This window comes from Pimephales promelas, chromosome 18 (assembly GCF_988280905.1).
Source record: "Pimephales promelas chromosome 18, fPimPro1.hap1.1, whole genome shotgun sequence".
NCBI classification, from domain to species: domain Eukaryota; kingdom Metazoa; phylum Chordata; class Actinopteri; order Cypriniformes; family Leuciscidae; genus Pimephales; species Pimephales promelas.
This window is the reverse complement of record NC_142786.1, coordinates 3,470,003-3,486,634: the sequence shown is the minus strand read 5'-3', so window position 1 is coordinate 3,486,634 and position 16,632 is coordinate 3,470,003. Positions and strand designations below refer to the sequence as shown.

The 16,632-nt window shown below is 37.5% G+C and overlaps 1 protein-coding gene across 2 annotated transcripts in view; it reads right to left on the bottom strand.

Annotated features, from left to right (window-relative positions):
- The window catches only part of trappc9 (trafficking protein particle complex subunit 9), a 213,673-nt gene that overhangs the window by 76,450 nt on the left and 120,591 nt on the right, over positions 1–16,632 (bottom strand). For both annotated transcript variants that reach the window (XM_089122730.1, XM_089122731.1), the window contains 2 exons: positions 9,519–9,661; positions 3,437–3,547 (listed from right to left, as the gene is read on the bottom strand). In XM_089122730.1, the coding sequence (XP_088978856.1) occupies positions 3,437–3,547; positions 9,519–9,661 (254 nt within the window). The remainder of the gene's footprint in view (positions 1–3,436; positions 3,548–9,518; positions 9,662–16,632) is intronic.

Genomic DNA, 16,632 nt, shown 5'->3' with positions numbered 1-16,632 from the left:
TGGGAAGGATTGTTTTTGCACTGGACTAAAATAATTTGAGTAGGCAGCATAATTAAGATGCATTTTCTGTCCATATGGGACATTCCCATGATGCCTTAAAATTGCCTATATACAGTAGGGAACTCAGGGACAGATCTAGAGAATTTTGGCTACACATTGAGACTGTGGGAAAGGGAAAATTGCAGTATGCATTCTTACACACACATTCGTACACATGCACACACACACACATACTAAAAGGAAAAGTGGCCCTTCATCATGGAGGAAGCACTTAGAGGTTTGTTGCTACAGCAACAGGCTTTTGTTTAAATTATGTGGGTAATGAAGAAGTTGAGCAGAGTATGGCACACCAGTGCGCACACACACACACTTCACAAAAAAGTGGAGAGAATGAAAAAAAAAAAAAAAAAGCACAATGTGTCACAAATTTAGTGCCCTTAATGGTGTGTGTGTGAGTGTGTGTACAAGTTTAACCTATATTATGGGGACTAACCATTCCCAGAAGGATAGAAAAAATGAGATCACCAACCAGGCAGCGGTCACCATGAGGGAAGTGGATTAATACACATACTACGGCCCTGTTTACACCGGGTATTAAAGGAGTAGTTCACTTTTAAAAAAACTTGTGCTGATAATTTACTCACCCCCATGTCATCCAAGATGTCCATGTTTTTCTTTCTTCAGTCGAAAAGAAATTAAGGATTTTGATGAAAACATTCCAGGATTTTTCTCCATATAATGGACTTTACTGGTAACCAAACGGTTCAAGGTCCAAAAGACACTTTCAGTACAAACTGCAAACTGTTCAAAGGGCTTTAAACGATTCCAGACGATGAATAAGGGTCTTATCAAGCGAAACGATCGCTCATTAAAAAAAAAGCTTAAGTTTTATAAGCTCAAATGTTCACCTTGCTCTGTTCTGTGACACGTGTTCGTGACTCTCCTGTTCGAACTCATTCATCAAAATGAACGAATCGTTTTTGTGTCATTTGGTTCATTCGATGAACGAAATGAACGAATTGACTCGGGAAAAGATTTGTTTAAATGAGCGATCGTTTCGACCTTATTCATAGTCTGGAATCGTTTAAAGCCCTTTGAACAGTTTGCACTGAAAGTGTCTTTTGGACCTTGAACCGTTTGGTTCCCATTGAAGTCCATTATATGGAGAAAAATGCTGGAATGTTTTCATCAAAAAACTTAATTTCTTTTCGACTGAAGAAAGAAAGACATGAACATCTTGGATGACATGGGGGTGAATAAATTATCAGCAAAAGTTTTTTTTTAAAGTGAACTACTCCTTTAAACTTTGGGGAAAGAGTTAAACTTTCAATGCCGAAAACACAAAATGCACACCAGCAAAGGAATCAAAATCTCATCTGAATCTTAAATACAACAGCACTTTACTGAGAGAAACAATCTCTGTCAAAGATCGAAGGCTGCGAGAAATGGATTAGTGAAGGTGAGCCCTCGCACCGCTGGACGCCTCATTGTCACGCTGGCGGCCCGCGGATGATTGACATGAAGGATTGGTATGCAGCGGGGACAGTGTCGTCCTTTAAAAAACCTCTCCCTGAAAGCATTCATCAGACAGAATGACAGAACGACGCAGAGGAAAAGACAGAGAACCCCCTCAAGATGAGACATCTCATGTTATGAGAATAGAAAGAATCAGTCTGAAGAACTACACAATAACACACACAATGTCATTAAGGGGTGGGGCTTGGTGGGAGATGGCTGATTTAGCCCTCCATGGGATCAATAACGTAACCTCGGTTTCCTGAGAGTAAGGGAACGAGTATTGCGTAGCTATAAGCTATGGGAGGGCTTTTTGGCTGGAGAATCAGCGAAGAAGTGTTCGCTGAAGGAGATTTAATCAGATTCCTATGGCGAAATGGGCCGCTTATATATTCAGCAGCCACGCCCATTTTGGGGCACGTGAGGCAGGAAGCATCCTGATAGGATCGCGCGTCCTCGCCGCTTCGCCATAGGTTCCTGCAACCCAGCTGGCTGTGCAGCTGCTTCAATATTCTTGAGAAAAGGAGTTTTCCCATAGAGTAGCTACGCAATACGAGTGAACGTTCTCGAAAGGGAACCATGAAAACACACACACACACAGATCAGTATACTCGTTTATATTTCATCCTCCAGAATCAATCCCGCCGCAGCTTCTGTAATCTGTTCATCAATTCTCTCTGATTCTGTCAAAGCAGCAGGTTTCCCACTCGAGTCATTAATCGGGGGATCGGGAAAGGGGACGTGACTCGAGAGCGGAGGACTCGTACACAAAGAAACGTCTGCAGGTCAGCACAAATCTGTCAAGGCTACATTCCCACAATGCAACTCTCTGGGATTGTCATGGCTTTGGTGAACAGGACAGGTCAGAGTGAGAAAGGATACAGCGGAGACACATGAGGCAAAATGAACAGCCAATGGCATGTGAGTCCAACCAAAAATATTGGAAAATTCATTTTTTGCATTTTTTTGGAAAGCCTTAACGCAGGTGAGTAAATGATGTCAGAACTATTAATGATTGACATTTGCTGTTTAAAAGTTACCTGTTTTATAAGTTATCTCTTCCAAAACAAGAAATAAGTAAATTGAATTTAAAGGGATAGTTCACTTTGAAATGAATTTTTGGTATGTTTTATCTTACCTCAAGGGCATCCAAGATGTAGGTGTCTTTGTTTCCCCAGTAGTTTCAATTTTAATATTTTTAGCTCAAACCGTTCTTGTCTGTCAGTCATATAATGGAGGTCTATGGTCACCACCTCAAAGAGCATGCACAGAGAAGTCCAAATTAAACATGATTTAATGACTCGTAAATGTAAGTACACATTGATGGCCTAAGACACGAAACGAACGGTTTGTGTGAGAAAACGAACATTATTTATATCGTTTTTACCTGCCAAGTCCAAGTGATCTGAGGCCGCGGGTGCTTCGGTCTCATTGACTGTTAGACCCCATATACATGCATTATATGACTGACAGAAAAGAACGTTTTTTACCTAAAAATATCAAAATTGAAAAAACTGTGGAAAAAAAAAAGACACCTACATCTTGGATGCCCTTGAGGTAAGCTAAAACATATCAAAAATTAATTTCAAAGTGAACTATCCCTTTATAGTTAATCAATAGTTTTCTCATTTTATTGTCAGGTTCATTCCATCCTTTCAATCCTTGAAATGAAAGAACGGAAAAAAAAAAAAAATTCAACGTGACGCATCAAAACCCTATAGAGAGACAATATAAGTGTGTGTCTGTCTCTCCACGACTCTGTGAAAGCCCGAACCTGTGACCCGCTGTAGCTCTAGTTCATGAGAGCAACTTTTATGAAATGGAAAGCTGTCAGCAGAGGAGAGGGTCAGGGAACGCCGTCTGACAGTCTTCAATCAGCCATTACATCACAGCGATGAAGGAGAAGTGTGTGTGTGTGTACCTCTGACACTCGCTAGCGTGCAGCACCAGGTCCTGGTTGTTCTTGGCAGACAGTGTGAGCTCATGTTCGGTCGAGTTGAACACGTCCAGCAGGAGATGACACTGACGAGTACTGAAGACAAATGGAGAAACACATTAATGAACTCACACACTCGAACATCAATCTTTTCAAAAAAACTGAACACACATTTGACATTTAACACAACGGTTTGCATTTTTAGGTGCAGTATGTTCATTATTATTTAAAATATTATTAAAACGCTTATTTTGTCTATGCAGTTTATGAGTTATCATTCAAATAAATAAATATACTTTATTATAAAAAAAACACTTATTTTGAATTGCAAAACAATTTCACAATATTCTTTGATTTACTGCATTTTTAATCAAATAAATGCAGCCGTGGTGAGCATGAAAGGCTGCTTTCAAAACAAAAATATTTACAAAATTGGCTTTGTTTAAATAATTTTGATATTCATTCTGACATCAGTTTATAGCCATAACACACACACACACACAGACACAAACAGATGGTCATAACGAGGTATTGCAGATGCACTTGTCATCTTCTGTCCAAACATCAAAGGTTAGCATCTCTTTCATGTCCGAAAGCTTTGTGTGTGTGTGTATGAAAACAAATACCCAAATTCATCACAGTAATCATATTCTTCACTACTATTATTCCCCCAGAAGTCTTCTTATAACTCCAGTCAACAAAAACAGTCATAATTTACTTCCTAACGTCATCCTATCTGACCGCTAGAATTAAACTCTTGTTTTTTTTTCTCTCGCATATGCACATTTAAGGATCAGTGCATCAAATATAGTGCATCGAACCGTTATTTGGAACCGTTATTGCAAGAAAAGGCCAGTTTGCCGTGTAATGCCTTTAAACCCCAGTGAGCCGAGTGTATAAATAGCAGAGATCTTGAATGATATGATGGCCGGTGTGTGTCAGCGCACAAGCAGAGCAGTCAAGACATACAGTGTGTCACTCTCTCTCTCTCATTTCTTACAGAATGAATCATCACAAGAGATGCTGCCAAGTTTTAAATAGCAGAGAGGAATTGAGAGCGAGTGCCAACCAATGCTTACTCAACACGAGCATCCCTCATTCTCTCTCTCGACATGTGAGCAGAAGCTGAAAGAGTCCAATGACGTCACAGCGTGGAAACCACTGAGTATTTAGAGGAACGTTTCGAGTTAAACACATGAAATTGACCCCATTTACTCACTTTTAAGTCACTTGGAAACAACATAGATTGTGAGAAGTGCTATCCGCACGTGCAGAAGTAGTCAGTGGAGAAAGACACAGTAATAAATGTTAAACTACCGTGCACCGTACATTTCATTAGTACAAAATTAGACCTGTCAACATGAAACTAATGTCAAAGACCTGCTGTGTAAAATTATATCCGATGCAGTCATTACCATGTAGTGGGGGTGTAACAATATATATCGCAATACAAAAATGTATGCGATACATACGATAATATGTATCGCGGATAGTCCCCTCAAAATAGAAATTACTGTGTGAGAAAAAAATTCAAGTTTTCAGAGTTTTAGTGTCAGTAGTACTACATTAAACTACTATATATAATGTTGAATATTAATGTATAAAAATTAGGGCTGGGCAATAATTAATCGCGATTAATCGCATCCAAAGTAAAAGTTTGTGTTTACTTAATATATGTGTGTGTAGTGTGTATAATTAATTTTTATACATAAATACCCACACACATGCGTGTATATATTTAAGAAAAATGAGTTATTAATATATCAAATATTTATATTTATATATAATATTAATTATGTATAAATTATGGCTGTGCAAAAATTAATTGCGATTAATCGCATCCAAAATAAAAGTCTGTGTTTACATAATCTATTTGTGTGTGCTGTATATAATTATTTTGTATATATAAATGCACACACATGCATGTATATATTTAAGAAAATGTGTTATTCAAATATAAAATATTTATATTTATATAATATAAATTATGTATTTATATATATATACAATTTAAGCGCAAATAATTGTTAAATATATGCATGCATAGGTATTTATATATACAAAATAATTATATACAGCACACACAAATATATTATGTAAACACAGACTTTTATTTTGGATGCGATTAATCGCAATTAATTTTTGCACAGCCCTAGTATAAATATATATAACGTATATACATGCAAATATTTTTTACATGCATGTGTGTGTATTTATATATACAAATGAATTATACACACCACTCACACATATATTATGTAAACACAGACTTTTATTTTGGATGCGATTAATCGCGATTAATCGTTGCCCAGCCTTAATAAAAATGCAATGTGAGTATATTTGTGTGTCCTATTAATGCCAAATGTCTGATGTTGCCAGTAAGAAGTGTCCGACATTATTTTAAATATATCTAGTCAATGAAAGCGTGCAAGCATATTCATCTACTGTACAATAATTCTGTATTTTCATCTTCAGAATCATGAATATGTTTATTCTGGTGTCGCCATTGTTCTTGGGTTAAACGCACCAAGTCCAAGCCTATTCATTTAATCAACAGTACATATTTTTGTTAACCTTTTTCCACATGTCTTGAAGTATCGCACTAATATCGTATCGTGAGTTCAGTATCGAATCGTGACATGAGGGTATCGTTACACCCCTACCATGTAGAAATAGAAAATGTGACATTTACATTTTATGTTTTACTTACTGACTTGAATTACTTATTTCATGCAGAATATAACTTCTGACTTTGATGTTGCTATATATAAGCTGCTTTAAATCCTCCTGAATGCTTGCCCCCATAGACTTCCATTATAAGTCAATGAATGTGTGTGTTTTTTAAGCTGTATGGTACCCAAACAATTCTTTTGGCATTTGAATGTTTTCTTCCCTCCGGAGTTCCTCGTCTCACAACATCCGCTCACACCACACAAGAGATAAAAGCTTTTTTTTTATGACAGGTTGCTTTTCATTTAATGGTCTTCCTGTATTATTATTGTGTTAAGTGCATCTAAGAGCGATTGTGAAGTGTGTGTTGTGGGTGTGTGTTAATGGTGTCTGAGTTTAGTAATTAAACTGTTGCTTTTTACAACATCCTGTTGAATTTACACAGACACACTGTACATTTGGTGGGGGTGTGAGACACAGACATTAGTCAAGGGCCACTTTATGCGTTAGGAAAGCATCTTTAAGAACCTTTAAATAGAAATAACCGAGGCTGTCCAATGAGTATTCATCAGATCTGTGGTGTGGAACCGATCTCTACTCGGTCTACATTATTCAGAGCAGACGATGGGCCATTTGTCTAGACCCGCCACACAGAAATTCTTAGAAGATTTTCATCTCGGCAACATTATTTCATCTTCTGAAGAACAGCACAGCGCTCGAGTGGATCCTTCAAGATGCTGTGAACATTAGTGTGTCTGAGTGCGTACGTGTGTAAATGTGTCCCGTTCCTATAAGCCTCTGCATAATGCATCTTAGAAAGAATTCATAATGCATATAGTGCTACATTACATATTTTGATGAATAATTATATGCACATTTACAAGCCATTTTAATATGTAAACTCATAGCTACTCTCTTAAAGAGTATAATGAAATAATGCATTCTTAAAGGTAAAAAGTGGAGTAAAAAAATAAGTTAGATAGTTAAATAAATGAATAAATTAGAATGATCATTATTACTGAATTAAATAATTCAGTAATAATTATTTATAATTATTATTTAATAATTATTTATAATTATTATCTAATTTAACTATTAGATAGTTAAATAAATGAATAAATTAGAATGATTATTATTACTGAATTAAATAATTCAGTAATATAATAATATAATTACCAATATTATATTTTACTATTTGCATTTTTAATCTAAAACAATACCTAAAAATATGTATAATAAAAAAATATATATTTATATATACAATAGGTAAATTATTATTAGCCATTAAAAGTAACTCTAGTCACTAAAAAAATCTGGGTTGTTTCAATCAAAATTTGGGTCAAATATGGATAAAATGCAATTAAAAAATGTACAGTTGAAGTTGGGTTAAAATCTGAAATTACATTTTAACCCAACATTTGGGTTTGTCCATATTTTACCCAAATTTGGGTTCAAACAACCCCGCATTGTTTAGAGTGTAATGCAACTAAACCAGGAATATGATGTAGTATATACTATGTATATAGGGTTACAAATTATTCATATAGTCTCACCTTGACCCTACAACACATCTTGTCAGTTTCAGATACGCATTAAGACACAATACACTCCTTTTATAAACCCTTTTGTTCTGGTATTGATGTATTTGCATGTTGTGCTGCTATTCTTAGAACGCCTGGAGAGAAACAGAGAAACATGTCGACCAACCGACTGTTGAATATTTCACACCCATTCAGCACAAGCAGGATTTTCCATTTCTATGTGCAGTGAATACAGATGCTGTATGGCAAGCCGATTTAGCTTAAAATCTTCCCAGTGTGACTCGTCGTTATTGCATTTTAAGAGAGCTCTTTAATAATGATTATCACTAGTAAGAATTGAATTGTAGAGCTCTCTAATTGAATTCTTACTGGTAAAAATGTAATTACGCAAGTAAGTAACGGTGGGAACATTTAAAGCTGAAACGGCTTGCCACAGAAGCTGTTGTTTATGGCCAGTGTCTAGTTTGCCAAATGCAACTTTCTTGGCCTCGTGTGAAATAATTAGCTAATCATAATTTGAGGTTTACAGCCATCGCTGGAATAAATAAAGGTCACGGAGGTCCAGAACAGTGTTGAGGAAGCAGCTTTGAAACTGTAGCTTAACTTCACATGACAAGACATTTTTTAAGCAGTTCATTTCCCTGTAAGGTCCCATTGAAGCTCATAATAAATGAATAAAGACACACAAATAATGTCATAAAGACTCACAAAGAGCAACTGCAAACCTTCAATTTAAATATCCATAAATGAATAAAACAAGGAAGGTTAATTTATTTTACTGAATCAAAACCTAGTATAAGAATGATAATAAATAATAATAACCATCAAAATTCAATTTAAATATTACTAGAATGTATTATATTTGAATATGAAAAATAAGATATAAAAACATACTACTACTAATAATAATAATTATTATTATTATTACAAAAATGACAAATCTGGCATTTTAATATTTAAACTAAATATAACTAATAAAAGAAGAAAAAAATACATTAGCCCTACTAACAATGATAAACAGCCATATTTAGCTATTTTTATATGTTATCACAATTTTTATTTAGCAAAAAGAGAAACAAAAAATGAGCCAGGAAATTCCATGAACACAACTGAATGATGATTCAAATGAATCTGGCGATTGATTGAATTACTTTCTTTCTTCTTTTTTTTCTTTTACCAGTTTATCAAAATGCATGATTTGAACAAAATTGACTCGCTAAAATGAATCAGATCTACCAAAATTATTTAAAAAGTGACATTCATTGGATAAACTAGACCCTCATGAAAACAGCAGAACTACTGATAAAGGTAGTAAGCAGTCTCATTACTTTCAGTTTCAGCTGTACTCCCCAGCACTGGTCAGACTCCAGACTAAGAAACGCTCCGCAAAACATATAGAGAGAGTGAGTGAGTGTGTGTGTGTGTGTGAGTGAGTGTATGCAGCTGATCCATCCGACAGGAATAATAGATGATCTAGATGACTGAGACAGCAGATATTATTACAGCTAATGAGTCACTTCAAGTGGTCATTACTAAGGTGTGATCAGTCTCTCTCCATCTCTCTCTCTCAGCCCACAGAGACAGCAGCAGTCATTCATTCAACCTCTGCTGTGTCACACAAAACATTAGCGTTCGGGTTCTCCAGTGCAAAGTGTCTTCTTCAAAAAGCCCTTATCCGTCTCCATTCATTCGGCAGACGAGACTCCACCCTTAAAGGTCCCCTGACGTGAAATTTTCACTTACTGAGGTTTTTTAACATTAATATTAGTTCCGCTGGCCTGGAATATGGTCTGTTTAAGATGTGTTGTACGTACAGGCCTGCCTATGGAGTATAAAGTTAAAGTAGTGTTTGATACCTGGTGGCAGGTAAAGTGCTGACTCGTGTGAAGAAAACTGAAGGTTCAACATCCACTCTGACCCCCAGACTGAGATCGCGGTAGTAGCCCTCCACCTGACCGGCTCCTCCGCTGTACTTAAAGGTCAACACGGCCTCCAGCGTCTACAGAGAGAGAGCGATGGGGGAAAAACACATTAATAACAGAAACAGCTCTGAATCATGGATCTCAAGCACAGAACAATTCATTCACAACCGAAGAGCGCAAATCAGCAAGATCGGACATGATCACATGACCTCTAACAGGAACAACATTAAAGGATCTGTTCACCTAAAAATTAAAATTCATTGTTTACTCGCATCTCATGTCATTCCTCACGAATAACATTAAAGCACCGTATATATAGTACATTCATCTGTATACGTCATGTATGAGAGACCCACAGTATAACTTCAAAAGAAAAGTCATATGATGTACTGTTAGGCCGTGTGTCCCATAGATATCCATAATAAAGGCTAGATGTCTTTCGATGGAGTCTCTATCGCCATCACCGGCGGCCATCTTGTCACAGGCAAGCTGATGTAAGATGAGTGATCAGCACGAAAACAAATACTTGAACACAAATATTTACAAACGGTTTGGTTACTTACAAATGTTATATTAACGTGCCTATAATTCTGGATGATTTTTTATTTATACACTTATTATTCATAAGCATGCAGTGTCATAACTACATCTCTGATGTTTATAACAAACCAAACCGTTTGAAAATCGGTAGAAAATCGAGCAAGTTATGGTTATTTAAAAAGTACATACACCATTAAAACACAATGTTACGAATGAGCGAGCTGCCTGTGACAAGATGGCCGCCAGGTGTGGTCGTCAACCTCCATTGGCCAGTAGTGCGGACGAGACATCTAGCTTTTATTATGGATATCTATGGTGTGTCCACCAAAGCGTTTTTAGCCAGCTGAAAATGCTGGACGCTCTGCTGAAAACGCCGTGCTTTGGGTGCTTGACAGCGTTCTGCCAGCTCAGCGTTTTTTCCGTTGAGATGTTTCGTTGCTATGATACGGAATATCCTCAGCAAAGTTTACTTGTAACTGATTTCACAGATAATTTGTTTCATACTAAAAAAAAAAAACATTTTTCATCCACTTTCTTCGATTAGCTCTGGTAGATGTCGTTGTACAGAAAGAATCTTGTGACAGTTGGTCAGAGTGGTTTAGTTCCGCCCCTCCTCCACTGTGATTGGACGACTGGGTAAAAAGTGACATTTTTCAACTCTCGGCGACCAGTAAAAACGCTGGGCGCTCGCCTCTTTAACGTGGAAAAAACGTTCAGCGCCTCGTCACGCTCATGGCGTTTAAAAAACGCGGCGCTCCCATTGAAAACAATCGAAAACACAAGCCAGGCGCGTGGAAAAACGCTTCGGTTTTTTGAAGACGCCGCGCTTTGGGTGCTTGAGAGCGTTTTGGCAGCGCAGCTTTTTTTCCGTTGAGACATTTCGTTGCTATGATACAGAATATCCGCAGCAAAATTTACTTGTAACTGATTTCGCAGATAATTTGTTTCATACTAAAAAAAAACATTTTTTATCCACTTTGTTCGGTTAGCTCTGCGGGTTGATGTCGTTGTACAGAAAGAATGTTGTGACAGTTGGTCAGAGTGGTTTAGTCCCGCCCCTCCTCCACTGTGATTGGACGACTGGGTAAAAAGTGATATTTTTCAACTCTCGGCGACCAGTAAAAACGCTGGGCGCTCGCCTCTTCAACGTGGGAAAAAACGTTCAGCGCCTCGTCACACTCATGGCGTTTAAAAAACGCGGCGTTCCCATTGAAAACAATCGAAAACACAAGCCAGGCGCGTGGAAAAACACTTCGGTTTTTTGAAGACGCCGTGCTTTGGGTGCTTGAGAGCGTTTTGGCAGCGCAGCGTTTTTCTGTAGAGACGTTTCGTTGCTATGATACAGAATATCCGCAGCAAAATTTACTTGCAACTGATTTCGCAGATAAGACGTTTCGTTGCTATGATACAGAATATATGCATCAGTTTAAATGTGGTGACAGTTGGTCGGTGTGCTTTAGTCCCGCCCCTCCTCCACTGTGATTGGACGGCTGGGTAAAATGTGACAGTGATGAGCGCTGCGTTTTATCCAAAGTTGAACATTTTTCAACTCCCAGCGACCAGTAAAAACGCTGGGCGCTCGGCGCTTCAGCGTGAAAAAAACGCTCAGCGCCTCGGTACGCTCATGGCGTTTAAAAAACGCGGCGCTCCTATTGAAAACAATTAAAAACATACACCAGGGGCGTGGAAAAGCACTTTGGTGGACACACGGTCTTATGGTACTTCAATGGTGGCTTTCTTGTCTTTTACAGAGCTTATACGTCACTGGTCACTTCTGCTTTAGTTGTATTGTAAAAAGCAGCACTAAAATTCTTAGTTTATGTTTCATACGGGTTTGGAACGACACAAGGGTGAATAAATCATGACAACAATGCTTGATTTTAATTTCATTGCAGATACAAAGGAGATGACTAGAAAGATAAATATTAGCAGAAAAGAAAGGAGTACAAAAGATTAAAAATAGGATGAAAAATTAGAGGAAACTGAATCCAGAAAGAGTCTGTGTGTGTGTGTGTGTGTGTGTGTGTGTGTGTGTGTTCTTGGCCTTCTCTGCATTGAGAATCTGCATTGGCCTTATCTAGTTTGCCAGAACTGTGGATTCTTCAAGAACAAACTTTCCCATTTTTCCCATCTTCGCAATCTCTGTAATCTACTTAAAAGGAAGAGCATCATGCAAACATGTTTTGAATGGTTAAAGTGCATTTCCTGCTTAAAAAGCAACAACAAAACCTTTTAAAATTCACTCATCTTGCCTCGTCTTACACCAGACCTCACCAGAGCAAACGGTTTTAAAAAATAGAGTGGCATCTCATCACGCAAATGGAGTTCAGAAGTGTAATCGGTGCGCAAAAAACATCTAAACAGAAAACTGCTTTCATACTCTCAAACACTGGTTTGTTATTCCGACCAACAACCCAGTAAAACAGATAAGACCATCTGAAGTAAGGCAGCCATACATGCCCATCTATAGGAGCACGGACATCTGAAATCATCAATAAACACAATATGAGCGTCTCAAACAAAACTCTTCAAACCTTGTATACAGCTTAAACATCAAGAACTATTAATGAATAATAAATTAACGAACAAATGGGTCAATCAAAGAACAGATGAACAATTAAACAAACAAATAAATAAGAGACAAGCATCGACAATAACAAGTGAACAAATTAATGACTGGAAATTGCATTAGCAAATGAATAAATTGTAATGTAAACAACCCAACAAAACAGTTCAGTCTATAGAGAATGAAATAGAGAATAGAAAAGCAAATGAGGATGGGGTTAGTAAAACAATTGTTTGCAAGAAATTAATACTTTTATTCAGCAGGGATGCATTAAACTGATAAAAAAAAAATGACAGTAAAGTAATTGAACTTTCTCTTCATCGTGGAGCACAAAAACAACAGTTAAAGAATCACGTCAAATCTCGACGGTAAAGAATGGCACGGGAAAGCCTCAAACGTCACAAAGACAGAAGAGATTTTTCCAGCAGGGCTTGATCCCGAGAGATTTTCTTAAATGAGGGGCAGACGCCAACACTTCTGAGCTTGAGAAGATGAGGAGGCAATGAAACCACAGGACGAGGAGGAACAGAAGACAAAGATAGAAAGAGAGAGATCTTACTGGCCTCATTATTCCGACAGGCGACAGCCTCACGCGCCCCGCACAGACCTCTGGCTCCCAGAGAACAGAAAAACAGGATATGTGATGCTTTCTAGCAAGAGAAAAAGAACAGCGAGAGAGTGTGTGTGTGTGTATTTGGGTTTGTAGGGTTTTCCTGCAGGGCCCACTGGAGTGATTCACATTCACCCTCCTGTTGTGTGAAACCTCACCCCGTTCAAACGCTGCACTCTACTGACTGTGTGTGTGTGTGTGTTTGCTGAGAGCCGCCGGCCTCTAGAGAGAAGCTATTTCAATCACACAGAGAGCTAAAGATAGCACAGACCATAAAGAGAGAGAAAGAGAGTGAGGGAGATGTGCTGACACAGTGAATTTAATAGCCTGATTACCCAAGAGCTTCTATACAGGCGCTGAATAAACCAATGAATGGATCAATAAATGAATGAACCAAAGGAATGAATTAATAACATAATGATTCGAATGAATGAATGAATGCACAAGTGAACGAACCAGCAAACAAATGAATGAAGAAAACGTGAACTAACACAAAAAAATACCAATAAATTAATCAGTCCCTCCAGAAAAACGCGATTATGCGATCGCTGAATTCAATGCAAAATTAGCCAAAGTACGCTTATTTATGCGGGGGCCGCATTTTTTCAAATACGCCGCACTTTCGCCGCATAAATTGCCGATTTCCTTGCAAAATATGCGGGGTTTGCATAATTTCATAATCCTCGCATTTTCGTTGCAAAAAAAGTCACATGTATTTTAGCAGAAAGTTAAAAAATGTTCCGTTTGCTTCACACAAGAGCAGCCATTTCCCTCTGTTTCCATGGGAACGTTATGAAGTGACGCAATTAGGCGACGCCGGACAGACTCACGGAGGCGATTGACATCTCACAAATCGAACTCGTATATCTGTCTGTCACACGTTCTACCGTCACATCGTTACTTAATAAACAACATAAGATAAAAGAAGTAGCATCAAACAGAAATGACCCGCACACATGGGGTGTTCGAGGCGCACATATAACACTGCAGAGAGTTCAACAGGGAGCGCGCAGCTCTTAAAGGGGCCACACCTTATTTACACTCGTTATAGTCTGAAATAAAACAAGATGAGAAATTAAATATTCCCAGCACTTTCTATGATGTAGTATGCTTGCTTATCAAAGGAAGTAATAAGAAATGACTCTTACATTAGCCTAGTGAGAACAGGATGTTGGGGGAATCACTGAAAAAGAGAAATCTTTTTCATCAAACCGCAATTTTTGCAAGTTCTCTCAATTTTTGCAAATTCCTGCAATTTCATCGCATAAAATTGCATAAATATCCCGCATATTCCATCGCATTTTTAAAGAAAACGGGCCGAGTAGGCTAATCAATCAATTTTTGCCCGCAACAATCACAAAAAAACTCTTGTTATATATAATGTTATATATAAATCGCAAATTTTTTCACAAATTTTTGGAAATTACCACCACAAAATCAGTCATTTTGATCGCAAAAATCACAAAAAAAAAATCGTGAAATCCTGGAGGGACTGATGAATGATTGAATTCATAAAATAATTAAATGTACAAATGAATGTACAAACAAACAAACTAATGAATGAACGAACAAAATGAAGAGTTAAAGGGTTAGTTCACCCAAAAATGAAAATTATCCCATGATTTACTCACCCTTAAGCAAATACAATCCTATTTGTCATATACGCTTTATAATAAAATGTTAAAAGTTATATGAAAATATCCTGGCTTCCAATCGCTTTCCAAGCTTTATATGGCCAGTGAATGGGATCTGAGATTTTGAAGACCAAAAAAAAGAGCATCCATCCATCATAAAAGTTAGACTCAAGGGGGTTAATAAAGGCCTTCTGAAGCGAAGCGATGAGTTTTTGTAAGAAAAGTATCCAAATATAAACTAGTTTATAAAGTTATAAATCATATAATGAAAGAACAAATGACTAAAACACGCAAATGCTTATGAAGCAATGCATGAATGAATAAAACAAATGAATGAATCAAGTTTATAACAGAATAAATAAACAAAACAAATAGAAAACATATCAATAAATGAATGAAGATGGACTCAGTTCTTGGGTGTATTGAGAGTGTGAAATGAGAGTGTGATCTTTAAGTTTCATAAACGAAGACCTTCAGGATGAATCTCCTCAGAGCTCCAGTAGGAGCGTGAAGGTGACCATCTCATGCGCTTTCAGACAGCCCCAATTTCACTGCGGCACCGCTGGAATATTAAAACAACGTTGGCTTAACCCATCTAAAGTGTATTCTGCCCCTCACTCACGGCCTAACAGTTATTAAGGCTGCAGAGTTTTACGGCTTACAAGAGGAGGATGTGAAATCCAATACACTTCATAAAGATCTCTGACATTTTCATTTACATCCTCACACTCCTGACAGACCATTACCATAGAAAGCCAGAGAGAGAGAGTCTGTAACGCTTTTGCAATATTGTACTTCAACAGTCATTCCAATAAATCGTCACTAAACTGAAACTGAACTAAATTGAGATAAACAGGAACGTTAAAGACTGTATCAGAGAGCAGAGAGTGGGCTAGAGAACTAGTCCAGGCCATTTTATTGTGATGTCATCATATTATGAACTTCTAAATATTCTCAAAATGTCTTCAAAAAGAACTACATGTCAATCAAACGGTCTCTTCCTGTCTAAGTGTGCAGGTTTTTATCAGAATAAGCTGCACTACGGATTGATAGTCAATTAAACTGACTCTACTAAACAAGTGTAAATCAGGAGAAGGACTTTGTCAGGTTTAGATGGTCAACTTACAAGAAAAACAACAGGAAGAAGGGGTGGAACAGTATGATGGTTCGCTTTGTTTTTAGCACAGCATGGGGGAAAAAAATAACCAATGGAAATACTAGGCAAGTATACAACCGTAAGACGTAAGTGTAACTGTATTTAAATAAGGAAAACGTGGAGGTGTTTGGTCGCTTCTCTGCTTGGCCGATATTGAATGAACTGGGCTAGTTAAAGGATTAGTTCACTTTTGAAAAAAAAATTGCTGATAATTTACTTAACCCCATGTCATCCAAGATGTCCATGTCTTTCTTTCTTCAGTCGAAAAGAAATTAAGGTTTTTGATGAAAACATTCCAGGATTTTTCTCCATATAATGGACTTCAATGGGAACCAGACGGTTCAAGGTCCAAAAGACAGTTTATAACAGTTTCAGATGCAGCTTCAAATGTCTTTAAACGACACCAGACGATGAATAAGGGTCTTATCATGCGAAACGATCGGTTATTTCAAAACTTATTCCAAAAATGTAACTTTTCTAAGGACAAATGCTAGCCTTGCTCTATTCTGGCGCATTTGTAACGTCACGTAATACGCAATTAC